We start from the raw sequence: 17544 nt of genomic DNA, 5'->3' as shown, positions 1-17544 counted from the left end.
ATAGAAAGTTAGTAGTTTTCGCAGGCAAACATTTTAAAGTTGACCTGTTTCGGATTGTCTTGTTACATAATCAAAATATTAACTAAAATTTTCCTGGAATGTGAGCGTTTAATTTCCATGGAATTATTAATTACGTCGGTAGGATCAAAAATGAGGGAACCCCAATGAAAGCAGTGAGCCTGTGAAACAGATTCCAGGACCTTTGTAACTTAGTTCGTTGTCCTGTTCATCTCTTGTTCTTCGATTTGCCAATGAATCCAAATAAAGACCAAATGTCATAATCACAATTTATTCGTCTGCTTAACCTAATAATAAATACATTTAAGCAACTAATGCATAGTTTCCTCGACATGCGTTTGTCGACCAGAGAACCCCTTGGACAAATGTTGAAATCGACTTTTTGAAGTTTTTTTAGCATAAACGCCGGAATTCAATCGAAACAAGTTGGCCCTGGAAGCCTCTCTGATCAACTCCCGTTGCTTCAATCGATCCTCCTCCGTTTCCACGTTACTGTGATACGCGTATACGGCCAGATCGATATCGTGCAAGTCAAGTTCGATGCTCAACTCCTCTACGTCGTCGTTGTCTTCGGCGAAAGTCGAACCAGTGGATACAAGTGACTTGGATGACTTGGAAAACTTCTCCGTAGTCCAGATTCTTTGTTTCATTTCGGTCTTTTTCAAGTTTCCCTTTTTCGGTTTATTTAAGCCGAGTAACTTCCGGATTTCCTCTCGGAACTTCGGATGCGAAATGGCATAGACGTAAGGGTCGATGGCGCTGGTGGATTTACAAAACAGAGCCGGAATCATCGAGGATAATGGCGTGATGAGGTGTTTTTGGCCAAATATCCCGAGGAGCGATACGGTGGCGTATGGAGACCACGAGAAGAACCACAGGAATATCACTACGAGGACTATTAGGGCCAGTTTGGTTTCTTGTTTGCGTTTGTCTTGTGCTTCCACATGTCTGGAAATAAACGGTTTTATTAGTTCGGTTTATCATAAGAAGCTAAGAAGACTCTTATGGGGAGGGACGATAATAGTGTTCTTGGGTAGGAGATGCAGTGATAATTAGTACAATTATTTTAATATAAAATGGAATGACAAAGGGTTCAAAATATTCAAAGGGACTTATAATATTTAAAAATTTGTACTAAAAAAGGCATTAAGAGAGAGTCAAATGAGACGCCCATTTTAGAAAAAAATATGGGTAGTTCCATTTAAAAAAACATTCAAAGTATGTATCACGCTTTTTTGGGACACCCTGTATATTTTCTGCAAAAATATTGTTTTTCATAACAAAACCCTTGCCCCCCCCCACCCACCCCAAACATTGACCCAGTAATTCTTGTGAAAAATCAACATTTTTTGTCCATACTATTCAATTTAATGGCACTATTTTTATATTAAATATTTATTAGTATTTAATATAAAAATGTTATTAGATCTACGGTTGTTTTTTTGGCTCTAAAAACTATAGTAAAAATGCCTTATGCCTTTGCTTACCAAAATATGCAGGATGCTCTCCTGGAAAATGAATACACTCACCTAAACGAATCTTTCTTTCCAGAAACCGCCTCTGATCTACTCCCAACTACTTGAAGGATTTTATAGTAGCTGAACCCGATGGCGAGCACAGGAACCACAAACGCACCAACGAAAAACACCAAAATAAAGGCCCTTTCCGCTTCATCCTCCGACAAATAATCGAAACTGCAACTAATTAGGTATCCCTCGTATTGGTACTTGCCAAACCCAATATCCAGGAACGGAATCAGTGAGAATATCAGGGCATATATCCAGGAGAAAACCTAAAACAACCAATTCCATATAATCAGCATCGGATCATCAAAGAAGTACTTACTAGGCACACATAAATCCTTCCCTTAGAATACCTTTTCAGCGGATATCTTATAACGTAATATCGGTCAAAGGATATCGCCGTAAGTGAACCAATTGAGGCCGTCCCACTTAGACCACCTATAAACCCATACAACCTACAAGCTAAACAAGGACATTCATTAGTTTTATGGCAAAGAAATAAAACATACCTACCGAAATCGCCTAGGACGGGCCCTTGGTAGTAGCAGTTGTATATGAAAACCGGCATTTTCAGTAAGATCAAACAGTCACTGACCGCTAGATTCACTACCAAGGTATTGGCTAAGGTTCTTAAACTTTTACACCTAAAAATGTTCGACCAAAGTCAATCACAGACACCTTTACTCTTTATCTAGTTGGTATTGGACTTTAAAGATGGTTTTTATATTGCATGCAGGTGTTGCAGAGATCTCACAGGATCCATACAGCTTCAGAGATAGGAATACATCAATAAGATTAGTGAAGAAAATGCAACGAGAAATAGAGTTATAATAAGATTTATCCAGGCAATTAAAAAATTGTTTATTCTATATTATTATTATTATTAATTTCCTGTTTGACACGTAGTGTCTTAGTAGGAAAAGTCTATAAAGTGTCTGAGAATAGTACAAATTTAACTGATGATGAACCCTGGAACTTGTCTCTGAAATATCTTAAGTAGATGGAAGAAATTAAAGATTGTAGACAGTTTTGAGTGGCCTTTTATTAATTGACTGAAAAAATCTTGATGTTGTCAAAGGATTTACAAAAATCCAATGAAAATATTACTATTTAAAAAATTGTACTAAAAATGCATTGTGTGTGACCAGAGGCCTCGCATCATCAATAAGTATTTAATTCGAATGCAAATATTGTACAAATTGCCAGTTTTTTACCGACTTGTACTAAAAAGACTTTTGGGTTTATTGAACAGTGTTCCAATTCACTGAATAAAATCTTAACACTGTCAAAAGCCTTATGAAACTCATTAAAGACAGTTTTGTTCAATAATTATTATTATTATTAGGGCGAAATGGAGGGGCTCTCTTTTGGGGAGTTTTCGCACGACATCCGGACTCGTTGGACATAAGTGCTTTTAACTTTGTTTCTATTTGGGTTAGAGAAATGATGTTAAACTTTTTATAATTTAGAAGTATGAGGCTACAATTTGGTTGTTTACAATTTTTCATGCCTTTAAAGTCAGCAATTTTTTTTCTCCATTTTGGATTCGATACAGGTCGTAACGACTATTTGAATATTATGAAATTTAACGGGTCGATTAGAGCTTATGAGGACCTTATCTGTATATTTTTTTGGTTATTCTCAGCAGACGGGAAGTATTTTTTTTTTAAATTCAAAGTTTCAGACATGTGTGACCTTTTGGCCCCTCTCACGGTTAAACGGTATTTTTCCGGGAATAATGACTCACAGAAGATATGTGCACCTCATCGAGAACTTTAAATTTTATTAAGCATGTTTGTTGAAAAACTAGTTTTTTTTGGGAGAAAAATCAAAAAAATTGAGATTTTTTTGTGTGAAATTTTTATGGTGCAAAATTTAAAAAAACTTCATTTAAATTAATTAAACCTGCATTCTTTCTGAATAAAATCACGTATGAAGTTTAACGTTTTACATTCATACCGGGTGAGCACTGTTCATTTAAATATACCCTTTTTCACACTTTTTGTTCAGACACAGTTCGTCCTCCGTTGAGTGTACTTAACGTCGAAGTGTTCTCCGAACCAGTTTCGCTGTACCGACTGTCCCAGTACGACCGAGCCCGCCGTCATTCTGCCCGATGATCGAGTCAACCATGGCTCACAAACTCGACGAACACTCTTCCTTCCTGTTGGAGGACAATGAGGAAGAGGAAACACCATAAGACGAGGCCGACCTTCACCCCCTCGAATCAGGAGGAGTTAACATACTTCTACGAAGTCCTGATGAGAAGCGTAAAGAGGAAAGACCAGCAGGAGATGAACGCCCTCCGCTTCCAGATCTTCCACAAGACGACCAAGGCACTCAAGGGCCCGGATAAAGGCTCTCGAGTCCGCCTTGCCGTCCGCTTCCGCTGCGGTACAGGCCAGTCCCGCAGTCGAAGCCCTCCCTGCCGCCCTGAAAACAGCCCTGCGACCCCAGCAGGTCTTCAGGTCGAAGACGACGGGTTCCAACCTGTCGTCAGCAGAAGGAAGAGGAGGAAGATTCCTCCTGAGCCCAAACCCGAGCCAGTCCCACCAAACCGCAGGACCAAGATCCCTCCGATCATTATAAGGGAGTTGAGAACATTCGAGGAAGTTGCCTCCGTCCTGAAGTCAAAAGGAGTACAACATGGCCATGTTGTTAACACTCGCGACGGAATAAAAATCCACCCCCAGACCACGGACTACAGAGTCACCCGGAACTATCTGAAATCCTCAAAAGTGCCGTTCCACTTCTTCTCCCTGCCAAAGGAGAGGAGGCTATACATCGTCCTCCGAGCACTGGTCGGCCGATAGCATCTTGGAGGACCTGAGGAAGCTAGGCTTCCACCCTCACTCGGGAAGAGACAACTCACACTACTGGTCCTGGTCGATCTTCTCACTTACGGAGCTGCGCGATGTCAAGATAGAGGCCCAAAGAAGTCTAGGAGAATAGAGTGCCACAGGTGCCAGCTCCATGGACACGCCCAGGGCCAGGTGCACGGCGGCTCACAAGTGCGTGAAGTGTGGCCATCTCCACTTTGCATAAAGTAGCCACTTCCTTAATTTTAAGTAACACTCTATTTGGACAAGTAGGCATGAATCTTTTTAGATTAACCTGTAGCATGTCAGCTTCAAAGTAAGTAAGTTTTCTGCAACTTTTTAGTGGCATTAGCTAGAATTAAATGACTTGTAGATGGTTTGTAGCCTGTAATATGGAAAATGTTTTCCAATATTAACCGTAGTTTTAAAGTGAATAAAGGTTGAATTGTGGTATATTATATCGAGTCTTCAGGAACTTACTACCGATAAATTTTACAGGGTGATTCTCCAATAAAAAGTAAGATTTTTTTTTTTAATATAAATGTATGTTCTAGATGTATAGAATCATATATGATAGACGTATATTCTATAGTTTTATAAATATACCTTGACCATATACAGTTGATAGATATACCAATAGTTTTAATTTAAAAACTGCAATTTTTTGAAAACTAAGGAAAGTATAGATACAAAAACTATAGATTTTTTATCATCTAAAAATTTCTCAAAAAGCTTTTTTTTCTCAAGCATATATTTTCTGCAAAAAAACCGTTTTTTATTAATCCTACCATTAGCCCCCCACCCACCCCACATTATTTTCCAGTAAAAAATTGTTTTTGAAAATCATTGTTTTCCAATTTAAATACGTATAAATAATAGCGCTTTCGTCGTTAAAATCCAATCTAATAACACAGTTTGTTTATTTAAATGTTGACGGAAAACGGTGATTTTTCAAGAGAAATTCTTACTGGTAAGTAATGTGGGGTGGGTGGGGGGGCAAGGGCTGTGTTAATAAAAAAACAATGTTTTTGCAGAAAATATATATGAAATATTTAATTTAATAGCACTGTTTATTAGCATGCATTTAATCAAATGAAATTAAAGGTAAATTGAATAAACAGATTCATATGTGATCTTAATGAGGAATTTTTTTTTGTTTTTCGCCACTTTAAAGGATTTTAATAAAAATTTCGTTAAATGAATTTAATCGTAAAAAATGTTTTTTTTTTATTTAAAAAAATGTAATAAAATTTGAAAACAATTTTTAATTAAAAGTGAAATGTGCATTTAATTAAAAAAGCAATTTTATGCAAAAAAAAACCGTTTTTCATTAATCCTACCATTAGCCCCCCACCCACCCCACACTACTTACCAGTAAGAAATAGTTTTTAAAAATCATTGTTTTCCAATTTAAATACGTATAAATAATAGCGCTTTCGTCGTTAAAATCCAATCTAATAACACAGTTTGTTTATTTAAATGTTGACGGAAAACGGTGATTTTTCAAGAGAAATTCTTACTGGTAAGTAATGTGGGGTGGGTGGGGGGGCAAGGGCTGTGTTAATAAAAAAACAATGTTTTTGCAGAAAATATATATGAAATATTTAATTTAATAGCACTGTTTATTAGCATGCATTTAATCAAATGAAATTAAAGGTAAATTGAATAAACAGATTCATATGTGATCTTAATGAGGAATTTTTTTTTGTTTTTCGCCACTTTAAAGGATTTTAATAAAAATTTCGTTAAATGAATTTAATCGTAAAAAATGTTTTTTTTTATTTAAAAAAATGTAATAAAATTTGAAAACAATTTTTAATTAAAAGTGAAATGTGCATTTAATTAAAAAAGCAATTTTATGCAAAAAAAAACGTTTTTCATTAATCCTACCATTAGCCCCCCACCCACCCCACATTATTTTCCAGTAAGAAATTGTTTTTAAAAATCATTGTTTTCCAATTTAAATACGTATAAATAATAGCGCTTTCATCGTTAAAATCCAATCTAATAACACAGTTTGTTTATTTAAATGTTATATAGTATATTCATAAATATTTAATACAAAAACAGTGCTCTTAGATTGGAAATTATGGACGAAAAACGGTGATTTTTCAAGAGAAATTCTTACTGGTAAGTAATGTGGGGTGGGTGGGGGGGTAAGAGTTGTATTGATGAAAAACAATGTGTTTGCAGAAAATTTAAATGCTATATTTAATTTAATAGCACTGTTTATTTAAATTTGATATAATTTTATATATAAATATTTAGTATATTTACGAATGCCAAAGAATAAAATAAAAGGATTATTCCTAATGCCTAGTAACTAATTAATAATAATAATTCAGAAATTTGGAAAATAGGCAAAAAATGAGGCAAATTTAGTTTAAATATAAATAAATAAAAAATGTAACCAATTTTTAATTAAGAGTAGAACATGCATTTAATTGAACAAGAAAACATTAAAATTGAAGTAAAATTTAATAAACAGATTCATATGTGATCTTAATAAGGAATCTTTTTTTAATTCGTTTTTTTTAAGGGTTTTAATAATGTTTCTTTGGAAATTAATTGTGCGCATCCTGTATGTCATAGATGAACCAAAACAAATCGAGCAAATGCGCCATTCATTTTACTATGACATATAAAAATTTCATTTTTTTACCATGGTTGCAAGTACTCTAAAAGTAATTTTTTTCCAAAAAAATACCAACCGCTAAAAATCACCGTGCGCATTGACGATTCTGAAGACAACCCATGGCCGCGTTTCCATGGCAACGAAAACGGGGATTTTCACCGAAAAAAAGGCTCTTTTTATAATCGAAATTTAACTACTAAAATCGATTGGAATCTGGTTAGAATTGATGTTAATCTATTCCTAAAGCTTCCTACTATTTTTCCATGTACAAATCACAAGGTAAATACCCTTTTTTATACCCTAAAACATCGTTTGAAAATGGCCGATTTTGACGTCTAGGTCCAATTTTAATGGCACGTTTTGACAACATGGCGTCAAACTGGCCATCGGCTAGACTTAGACTTGCTTCCTAATTTCATTAATAAAATGCTTAAAATAGCTCAAAACTTTCAGGAATCGATCTGGATATATTCAATAGACTCTGGACAATCCGAATATATGCATATCTTTTACTAAATCGTATTCTTTTAGCCGTGATAATTGGGCAAAGTTTTGACGTTTTAAGAATTTACCGTGTATTATTATAATATTCGGGCGACACAGTGGACCATACAAGGCATACTGCTAGACAAAAATTACAATACAGTGGGCCCTAATGACAAAAAAAAATCTAAATTTGGTATTTGGGTTCATTTAGTAAGTAATTATTGATTTTTAAGGTGACGTGACTATCAAAACTTTTTTCCTATTGTTCAGATTTAATTGAAATTTGGTATTTGAGGGTTATATGAGAAACTATTATTGGTTTTTTACAAATTTTTGAAACAATTATGGTTAGAGGTTACGTGACTATCAAAACGTTTTTCCAATTTATTCGATTTTGGAATCAACTGTTATTTATTCCAGGCATTTGGGGGTAATTACTTAATTGAAAGTAATCGTCCATTTGTTCTTTAAGAGACTTCTTTTTACAAAAAACTACAAGTCTCAAAGTTATATTCCAATTACTTAACAGAGCAAAAAGCAGGATTCCAAGGGCACAAATTTCTTGCATCAGTTTCTTTTATAGAATCAGAAAATATGAACAATAACTCATGGATTCCAGGATCAAAAGGTCATATTTAGATATATGATAGAAATAATAAACATATAGATATTTTAACGCTACCTATGCATAAAACTGCTTTTTTTACCTAAAATTGATAAAATTTAAAAAAAAGGCAATAAAATAAATACAATTGCAAATGTTTATTTATGTGTAGGGTGGAAACTGGGTGGGGTGGTTGTAGTTAAAAAAATAATTATTCCTATTGTTTTTTCATAAAATCAAGGATTAAGTGGAAGAGCCTCATCCAGATGAACTACTCCCTGAAGCTTCCTGGATGTGAATGTAAGGATTTCTTTTCCTATTACCTGTTACATTGTAAATGATGCATAATCTATTTATATAGTATGCTGTCTTTAAGAATGTAAATTTTAGAAACTGTTGATAAAACTTGCACTTTTTAGTAACTTCTTACTTTTTACAGTCATTCCAACCAATTTCTCACGCTTACAATCCATTTAAATCACTTAACATACTCAATTATTGGGGGAAGAAAGAAAACTGACGCAGTCAGGGCAAAAATCAACACTCGACTAATACCGTTTCGTAATGACTTACCTACAAAAGAGAAATATGACCAGACCGTTACCGACCATCCCAAACACCATTATCACCAAATACAGCGCGCCCAAGATGTAAAACTTGCTCGAGTCCGGCGGTTTAAATTGAAGCCAGTGCACGTTGATGTCGTAAATATAACCTTCGGTGAAAAATCCCCGATTTATCCACACTTTGACTTGCCAATTGCGCTTAAATTGCTCGATGAGATCCTCTTTTGTACTATTCACTATGCACGGAGTTGTCGTTAGGTTCCATTCACCTATATAAACGCAAATAAAGGGCAGTTAAATATCTAATTAAATAATTTAGACGCCAGTAGTGTACCTTGAAAATTATTGGAGGTTGCACACATTCTTACTACATTTTTATAATTATTATTGAAGAATTCCATGCAATAACCGGCGGTGCGCATACTGATTTTTGCAAAATATCATCTATGACGCCCGGCACTTTATTCAATCTAAACAACTTATTTATTGAATTCTATTTATTATAAACTGTCGGTTTCTTATTATTGTAACAGTTCATCGGACAAAGTATAATACCGAGCGCGATACAAGATTTGTTTACTCAATCGTGATATACAGGGTGGTTCAATGAAAAGTGTGTCTCATCTATTTTCTTCAACAGTCGTGCTCCATACATTAGTCAGTACATAGTACAGTCATCTTATGATATCAGCAAAATTCTTGGGTTCACACTAGTAGAGTTATGAGACTTTGACTGCCTTGGATATTTTATAATATTAATAATAATAATAATAATAAGGACTTTATTTGTACATTCAGATTTCGGATTAAAGATTCAAAATAAAAAAAAATTAAATAAAGGTAAATATTCAAAAAGGCGAGGTTCAGTTTGTCAGAATATAATTCTAACAACTGTTCAATTTTGATCCTCAAAGTTTCAACTTCCGAGGCTGATTTCTAAATTTTAAATAGTTTTCTGGAAAAACGCTAAAGTAGGTGTCCAATGAATTTTTTAGAAGAATGTGTGTTTTAATTTTTAAGCCTTTATCTCTCTTAGTTTCAGAGATATGAGCATTATGCCCCTAAAAACCTTAGTAAAAAAAAATTATAATTATTTTTTTCAACTTCCAAGGCTTATTTCTTAAATTCAAATAACTTTATGGAAAAACGCTGAAATAGGTATCCAATGATTTTTTTAGAAGAATGTGTGTTTCAATTTTCAAGCCTTTAACTCTCTTAGTTTCAGAGATATGAGCATTTTGCCCCTAAAAACCTTAAAAAAGAAAATAATTAATTTTTTCAACTTCCAAGGTTATTTTCCTTATTTCAAATAACTTTCTGGAAAAATGCTGAAATAGGTGTCCAATATATTTTTTAGAAGAATGTGTGTTTCAATTTTTAAGTCTTTAACTCTCTTAGTTTTAGAGATATGAGCATTTTGCCCCTAAAAACCTTAAAAAAAATTATAATTTTTTTTTGAACATCTAAGGCTGATATCTAAATTTCAAATAGTTTTTTGGAAAAACACTTAAGTAGGTCCAATGAATTTCTTAGAAAAATGTGTGTTTCAATTTTCAAGTCTTCAACTCTCTTAGTTTCAGAGATATGAGCATTTTGCCCCTAAAAACCTTAAAAAAGAAAATAATTATTTTTTCCAAATTCCAAGGCTAATTTCTTAATTCTAAATAACTTTCTGGAAAAACACTAAAATAGGTGTCCAATGAATTTTCTACAAGAATGTGTGTTTTAATTTTCAAGCCTTTAACTCTCTTAGTTTCAGAGATATGAGCATTTTGCCCCTAAAAACCTTAAAAAAAATTATAATTTTTTTTTGAACTTCTAAGGCTGATATCTAAATTTCAAATAGTTTTTTGGAAAAACACTTAAGTAGGTCCAATGAATTTCTTAGAAAAATGTGTGTTTAAATTTTCAAGTCTTCAACTCTCTTAGTTTCAGAGATATGAGCATTTGGCCCCTAAAAACCTTTAAAAAGAAAATAATTAATTTTTTCAACTTCCAAGGCTATTTTCTTAATTTCAAATAACTTTCTGGAAAAACGCTGATATAGGTGTCCAATGAATTTGTTAGGAGAATGTGTGTTTTAATTTTCAAGCCTTTAACTCTCTTAGTTTCAGAGATATGAACATTTTGCCCCTAAAAACCTTGGTAAAAAGAAAATAATTATTTTTTCCAACTTCCAAGGCTATTTTCTTAATTTCAAATAACTTTCTGGAAAAACACTAAAATAGGTGTCCAATGAATTTTTTAGAAGAATGTGTGTTTTAATTTTCAAGGCTTTAACTCTCTTAGTTTCAGAGATACGAGTATTTTGCCCCTAAAAACCTTAAAAAAGAAAATAATAATTTTTTCCAACTTCCAAGGCTATTTTCCTTATTTCAAATAACTTTCTGGAAAAACGCTAAAATACGCGTCCAATGAATTTTTTAGAAGAATGTGTGTTTTAATTCAAGGCTTTAACTCTCTTAGTTTCAGAGATACGAGTATTTTGCCCCTAAAAACCTTAAAAAAAAAAATAATTCTTTTTTTCAACTTCCAAGGCTATTTTCCTTATTTCAAATAACTTTCGGGAAAAATGCTGAAATAGGTGTCCAATGAATTTTCTTGAAGAATGTGTGTTTTAATTTTCAAGGCTTTAACTCTCTTAGTTTCAGAGATACGAGTATTTTGCCCCTAAAAACCTTAAAAAAAAAAATAATTCTTTTTTTCAACTTCCAAGGCTATTTTCCTTATTTCAAATAACTTTCGGGAAAAATGCTGAAATAGGTGTCCAATGAATTTTTCAGAAGAATGTGTGTTTCAAGTTTTAAGCCTTTAACTCTCTTAGATTCAGAGATATGAACATTTTGCCCCTAAAAGCCTTAAAAAATAAAATAATTATTTTTTCAAAATTCCAAGGCTATTTTCCTTATTGCAAATAACTTTCTGGAAAAACGCTGAAATAGGTATCAAATGAATTTTTTTTGAAGAATGTGTGATTTAATTTTCAAGGCTTTAACTCTTTTAGTTTCAGAGATATGAGCATTTAGCCCCTAAAAACCTTTAAAAAGAAAATAATTCTTTTTTCCAACTTCCAAGGCTATTTTCTTAATTTCAAATAACTTTCTGGAAAAACACTGAAATAAGTGTCCAATGAATTTTTTTGAAGAATGTGTGTTTCAATTTTCACGTCTTTAACTCTCTTAGTTTCAGAGATATGAACATTTTGCCCCTAAAAACCTTAGTAAAAAGAAAATAATTATTTTGTACCACTTCCAAGGCTATTTTCTTAATTTCAAATAACTTTCTGGAAAAACGCTGATATAGGTGTCCAATGAATTTGTTAGGAGAATGTGTGTTTTAATTTTCAAGCCTTTAACTCTCTTAGTTTCAGAGATATGAACATTTTGCCCCTAAAAACCTTGGTAAAAAGAAAATAATTATTTTTTCCAACTTCCAAGGCTATTTTCTTAATTTCAAATAACTTTCTGGAAAAACACTAAAATAGGTGTCCAATGAATTTTCTCGAAGAATGTGTGTTTTAATTTTCAAGGCTTTAACTCTCTTAGTTTCAGAGATACGAGTATTTTGCCCCTAAAAACCTTAAAAAAAAAAATAATTCTTTTTTCAACTTCCAAGGCTATTTTCCTTATTTCAAATAACTTTCGGGAAAAATGCTGAAATAGGTGTCCAATGAATTTTTCAGAAGAATGTGTGTTTCAATTTTCAAGTCTTTAACTCTCTTAGTTTTAGAGATATGAGTATTTTGTCCCTAAAAACCTTAATAAATAAAATAATTATTTTTGCCAACTTCCAAGGCTATTTTATTAATTTCCAATAACTTTCTGGAAAAACACTGAAATAGGTGTCCAATGATTTTTTTAGAAAAATGTGTGTTTCAATTTTCAACTCTTTAACTCTCTCAGTTTCAGAGATATGAGCATTTTGCCCCTAAAAACCTTAATAAATAAAATAATTATTTTTGCCAACTTCCAAGGCTATTTTATTAATTTCCAATAACTTTCTGGAAAAACACTGAAATAGGTGTCCGATGAATTTTTTAGAAGAATGTGTGTTTCAATTTTCAACTCTTTAGCTCTAAAATTTTCAGAGATATGAGCATTTTGCCCCTAAAAACCTTAATAAATAAAATAATTATTTTTTGCCAACTTACAAGGCTATTTTATTAATTTTAAATAAATTTCTGGAAAAACACTGAAATAGGTGTCCGATGAATTTTTTAGAAGAATGTGTGTTTCAATTTTCAACTCTTTAACTATCTTAGTTTCAGAGATATGAGCATTTTGCCCCTAAAAACCTTAATAAATAAAATAATTATTTTTGCCAACTTCCAAGGCTATTTTATTAATTTCCAATAAATTTCTGGAAAAACACTGAAATAGGTGTCCGATGAATTTTTTAGAAGAATGTGTGTTTAAATTTTCAAGACTTTAATTCTCTTAGTTTTAGAGATATGAGCATTTTGCCCCTAAAAACCTTAGTAAAAAGAAAATAATTATTTTTTCCAACTTCCAAGGCTATTTTCTTAATATGAAATTAGTTTCTGAAGAAACACTGAAATAGGTGTTGAATGCCTTTTTTAGAAGAATGTGTGTTTCAAGTTTCAAATCTTTAGCTCTCTTATTCTTAGAGATACGATCATTTTGCCCCTAAAAATCTAACAGTACTTAACTTGAAATACCTAATTGAACTTGGAATAGAAAAAGCCATAATTCTCCAAACCATAATTCATAATCTAATCAATAAACACCTTATGGTTTTAACAATAAAAGCATGACGGGCCCTATATGCACAACTGCCTTGGCAGCCTACTGTTTCGTCAACTCAACCATAATCTATCAATGCAGATACGAGAAACCAACGAAAAAACTCCAGACAGTTAAAGATATTTTCCATAGTTTCAATTACCTTGAAGCTTAAATTTTCACTGCAAGTTAAGGAGCCATAAAGAGAAAATTCCAGGCAATTGAAAATACTCTCTATAGTATATCACGTTTCATAATAAAATTCCCTAAATATTGTGCATGATTCCTTCATTGTTCCTGTTGTATGTGTACCAGAAATAATTATCCAGGATTTCCGAGTATTTTTTTATACTTTATAGGCATTTTCTCACGTTAGGCATGTTTTCGGGATCATTCCTAACAATTTCCTAATAATTATGACGAGTGTTTTATAATATTGTTTACATTGCACATATTTATCGGTTTGTAAAATGGCCAACTGGATGGAAAAAAACCACCGAAAGATGTAGGTGGCACTTACAGTCCCTAGAGAGAACCGATCAGGAATAAGGACCTTCCTAGGTGTTATGTGATATGAAGGTATTATGTGATCTTAAGTGTTATGTGATAAGGACGACGGTCTTTACCTGCTTGGTGAACCGAGAACACATCTACGGGTCGGGCAATATTTAAAACTGACTATAATTATTATATTATATTTATTTTATTTTATTTATTTATATTATTATATTATATTTATTATATTATATTATAGTCTCTTACAAATCTTTTATATTTAATAAATGACAGCTTATTCTCTATTCGGTAGTTTGGGCATTTTAGCCTATCGTTTATAAGTTTTAAAATAATTTATCGTCTTTTCGAGGTAACTGGTATCATTTTTGATTTCCTTCAAACGTTTGACGTTATTTTTTTTGAGTGCAGTTATTTCCAGGTTTTTCAAATTAATATTTGATTTAATCTTGTGCATTTCCTATTTAAAAACACTATTTCCAGACGATCCAAACACCATTAAGAACATCAAACGTTGATGTAGAAATAGGCCAGAAAAGTTGAATTCTCATTTATATATCAGTATTAGAGTATGGAAACAAAGTAGTGTTTGTCTAGTTTAGTTGGACAGATTAAAAGAGAAAAACACTATTTTTGAGTGCAGTTGTTTCCAGGTTTTTCGGAGTAATATTTAATTCAATTATATCTAATTTATTCTCACGCATTTTTTATTTAATGGCACATTTTTGTATCATCTTACTTCATCTGGGAATTTTCACCAAGAGTTCAAAATTAAAAAAAAAATATTTAAACTCGCTACTATATTTCCCTATTGAATCAAATCATATAGAAAAAAACACTTACCAGTAATATTCATATTTAAGTACCAATGTTCTCTAATCACGTTTATGGCCAAAGTAGAACTATTATAATAGCTCCTAGGTGAACCGTAAGACTCTTTTTTTTTAAACAACAGCATTAAGCGATTCTCGTGATTGGTCATGCAAATTTCTCCATAGGGAGCGAATATAAAACGTTGTTGTCTGTGGTTACGTAAGGCTTTTAACCGTATTAATTTCGTGTAAGGAGGAGGGTGGTTTTTAGGAATTTGTAATCATTTATTTACTTATTTGTACGGGGTGTTTAGACGTGCCTGTTTAAAAGATATTTGGAACTCTCTGAATCGTTTGGTGCTACTGGAAAAGCCCTACGCCATATAGTTTCGAAGCTACGGGTTTTTAAAGTTTCTTTTAAATAAATTATATGTATTTTTGTCGGTCCAAAAATGGTCAATTTTGAAAATTTTTCCTATAAAAGCTGTTAATTTTTTAGACTATTTGAAGCCTTCTGAATCGTTTGGTACTACTGGAAAAGCCGTATCTATTATAGGTTCCTAGGTATGGCCCTTCCCAATGTGGATCTTTTACATACAAATTGAAATTTTCTTAGTCGGATTTGGATATCACTTTTTCAGAAGTGTTTGAAGATTGTATGAATTAATTAATTGAATAATGTATTGAAGAAAAATAATATTTTGCTTATTCCAGGCAGTTGTAGCAAAAAAGGACCTCAAATGCATATGGTTCAGTAAGGGGTTGCAGGTGTAGGTATTTTAGCACCAGAAAACTTGAAGATGAATTTATTATTTAAATAAATGAACATCTTAAGGCTTCTTACTGAAAAACTGTTTTACCTGACTAGCTTTGGTTAACGACTCCAAGTTCAATTAAGTATTTTAAGTTAAGTACTGTTTTATTGAGATTTTTAGGAGCAAAATGCTCATATCTCTGAAACTGAGAGAGTTAAAGAGTTAAAAATTGAAACACACATTCTTCTAAAAAAATCATTGGACAACTATTTCGGTGTTTTTCCAGAAAGTTATTTGAAATTAAGAAATCAGCCTTGGAAATTGGAAAAAATAATTATTTTCTTTTTTAAAATTTTTAGGGGCAAAATGCTCATATCTCTGAAACTAAGAGAGTTAAAGACTTGAAAATTGAAACACACATTCTTCTAAAAAAATCATTGGACACCTATTTCAGTGTCTTTCTAGAAAGTTACTTAAAATTAATAAAATAGCCTTGGAATTTGGAAAAAATAATTAATTTATTTATTAAGGTTTTTAGGGGCAAAATGCTCATATCTCTGAAACTAAGAGAGTTAAAGAGTTGAAAATTGAAACACGCATTCTTCTAAAAAAATCATAGGACACCTATTTCAGTGTTTTTCCAGAAAATTATTTGGAATTAATAAAATAGCCTTGGAAGTTGGAAAAAATTATTATTTTTTTTTTTTAAGATTTTTTGGGGCAAAATGCTCATATCTCTGAAACTAAGAGAGTGAAAGACTTGAAAATTGATACACACATTCTTCTAAAAAATTCATTGGATACCTATTTCAGTGTCTTTCCAGAAAGTTACTTAAAATTAATAAAATAGCCTTGGAAGTTGGAAAAAATAATTATTTTCTTTTTAAAGGTTTTTAGGGGCAAAATGCTCGTATCTCTGAAACCAAGAGAGTTAAAGAGTTGAAAATTGAAACACACATTCTTCTAAAAAAATCATTGGACACCTATTTCAGTTTTTTTCCAGAAACTTATTTGAAATTAAGAAAATAGCCTTGGAAATTGGAAAAAGTAATTATTTTCTTTTTTAAGGTTTTTAGGGGCAAAATGCTCGTATCTCTGAAACTAAGAGAGTTAAAAAATTGAAAATTGAAACACACATTCTTCTAAAAAAATCATTGGACACCTATTTCAGTGTTTTTCCAGAAAGTTATTTGAAATTAAAAAAATAGCCTTGGAAGTTGGAAAAAATAATTATTTTCTTTTTTAAGGTTTTTAGGGGCAAAATGCTCGTATCTCTGAAACTAAGAGAGTTAAAGAGTTGAAAATTGAAACACACATTCTTCTAAAAAATTCATTGGACACTTATTTCAGTGTTTTTCCAGAAAGTTACTTGAAATTAAGAAATCAGCCTTGGAAGTTGGAAAAAATAATTATTTTATTTATTAAGGTTTTTAGGGGCAAAATGCTCATATCTCTGAAACTGAGAGAGTTAAAGACTTGAAAATTGAAACACACATTCTTCTAAAAAAATCATTGGACACCTATTTTAGTGTTTTTCCAGAAAGTTATTTGAAATTAAGAAATTAGCCTTGGAAGTTGGAAAAAATAATTATTTTCTTTTTTAAGGTTTTTAGGGGCAAAATGCTCATATCTCGAAACTAAGAGAGTTAAAGAGTTGAAAATTGAAACACACATTCTTCTAAAAAATTCATTGGACACCTATTTTAGTGTTTTTCCAGAAAGTTATTTGAAATTAAGAAATTAGCCTTGGAAGTTGGAAAAAATAATTATTTTCTTTTTAAAGGTTTTTAGGGGCAAAATGCTTATATCTCTGAAACTAAGAGAGTTAGAGACTTGAAAATTGAAACGCACATTCTTCTGAAAAATTCATTGGACACCTATTTTAGTGTTTTTCCAGAAACTTATTTAAAATTAAGAAAATAGCCTTGAAAGTTGGAAAAAAATATGATTTTTTTTAAAGGTTTTTAGGGGCAAAATGCTCATATCTCTGAAACTAAGAGAGTTAAAGAGTTAAAAATTGAAACACGCATTCTTCTAAAAAAATCATAGGATACCTATTTCAGTGTTTTTC

General features: G+C 32.0%; 1 protein-coding gene across 1 annotated transcript; it reads right to left on the bottom strand.

Moving 5' to 3' along the window:
• Window positions 1-275: 275 nt before the first annotated feature.
• LOC126745064 (opsin, ultraviolet-sensitive-like) lies at window positions 276-9146 on the bottom strand. The gene is made up of 6 exons (XM_050452753.1): window positions 8986-9146; window positions 8659-8920; window positions 2055-2185; window positions 1864-2003; window positions 1548-1810; window positions 276-966 (listed from the first exon to the last, which is right to left on the bottom strand). The coding sequence occupies exons 1-6, from the start codon at window positions 9071-9073 to the stop codon at window positions 330-332; spliced, it is 1521 nt and encodes a 506-aa protein (XP_050308710.1). The 5' UTR covers window positions 9074-9146; the 3' UTR covers window positions 276-329.
• Between the last annotated feature and the right edge of the window lie 8398 nt (window positions 9147-17544).

This window comes from Anthonomus grandis, chromosome 15 (assembly GCF_022605725.1).
Source record: "Anthonomus grandis grandis chromosome 15, icAntGran1.3, whole genome shotgun sequence".
NCBI classification, from domain to species: Eukaryota; Metazoa; Arthropoda; class Insecta; order Coleoptera; family Curculionidae; genus Anthonomus; species Anthonomus grandis.
This window is presented reverse-complemented; position numbering and strand designations above follow the sequence as displayed.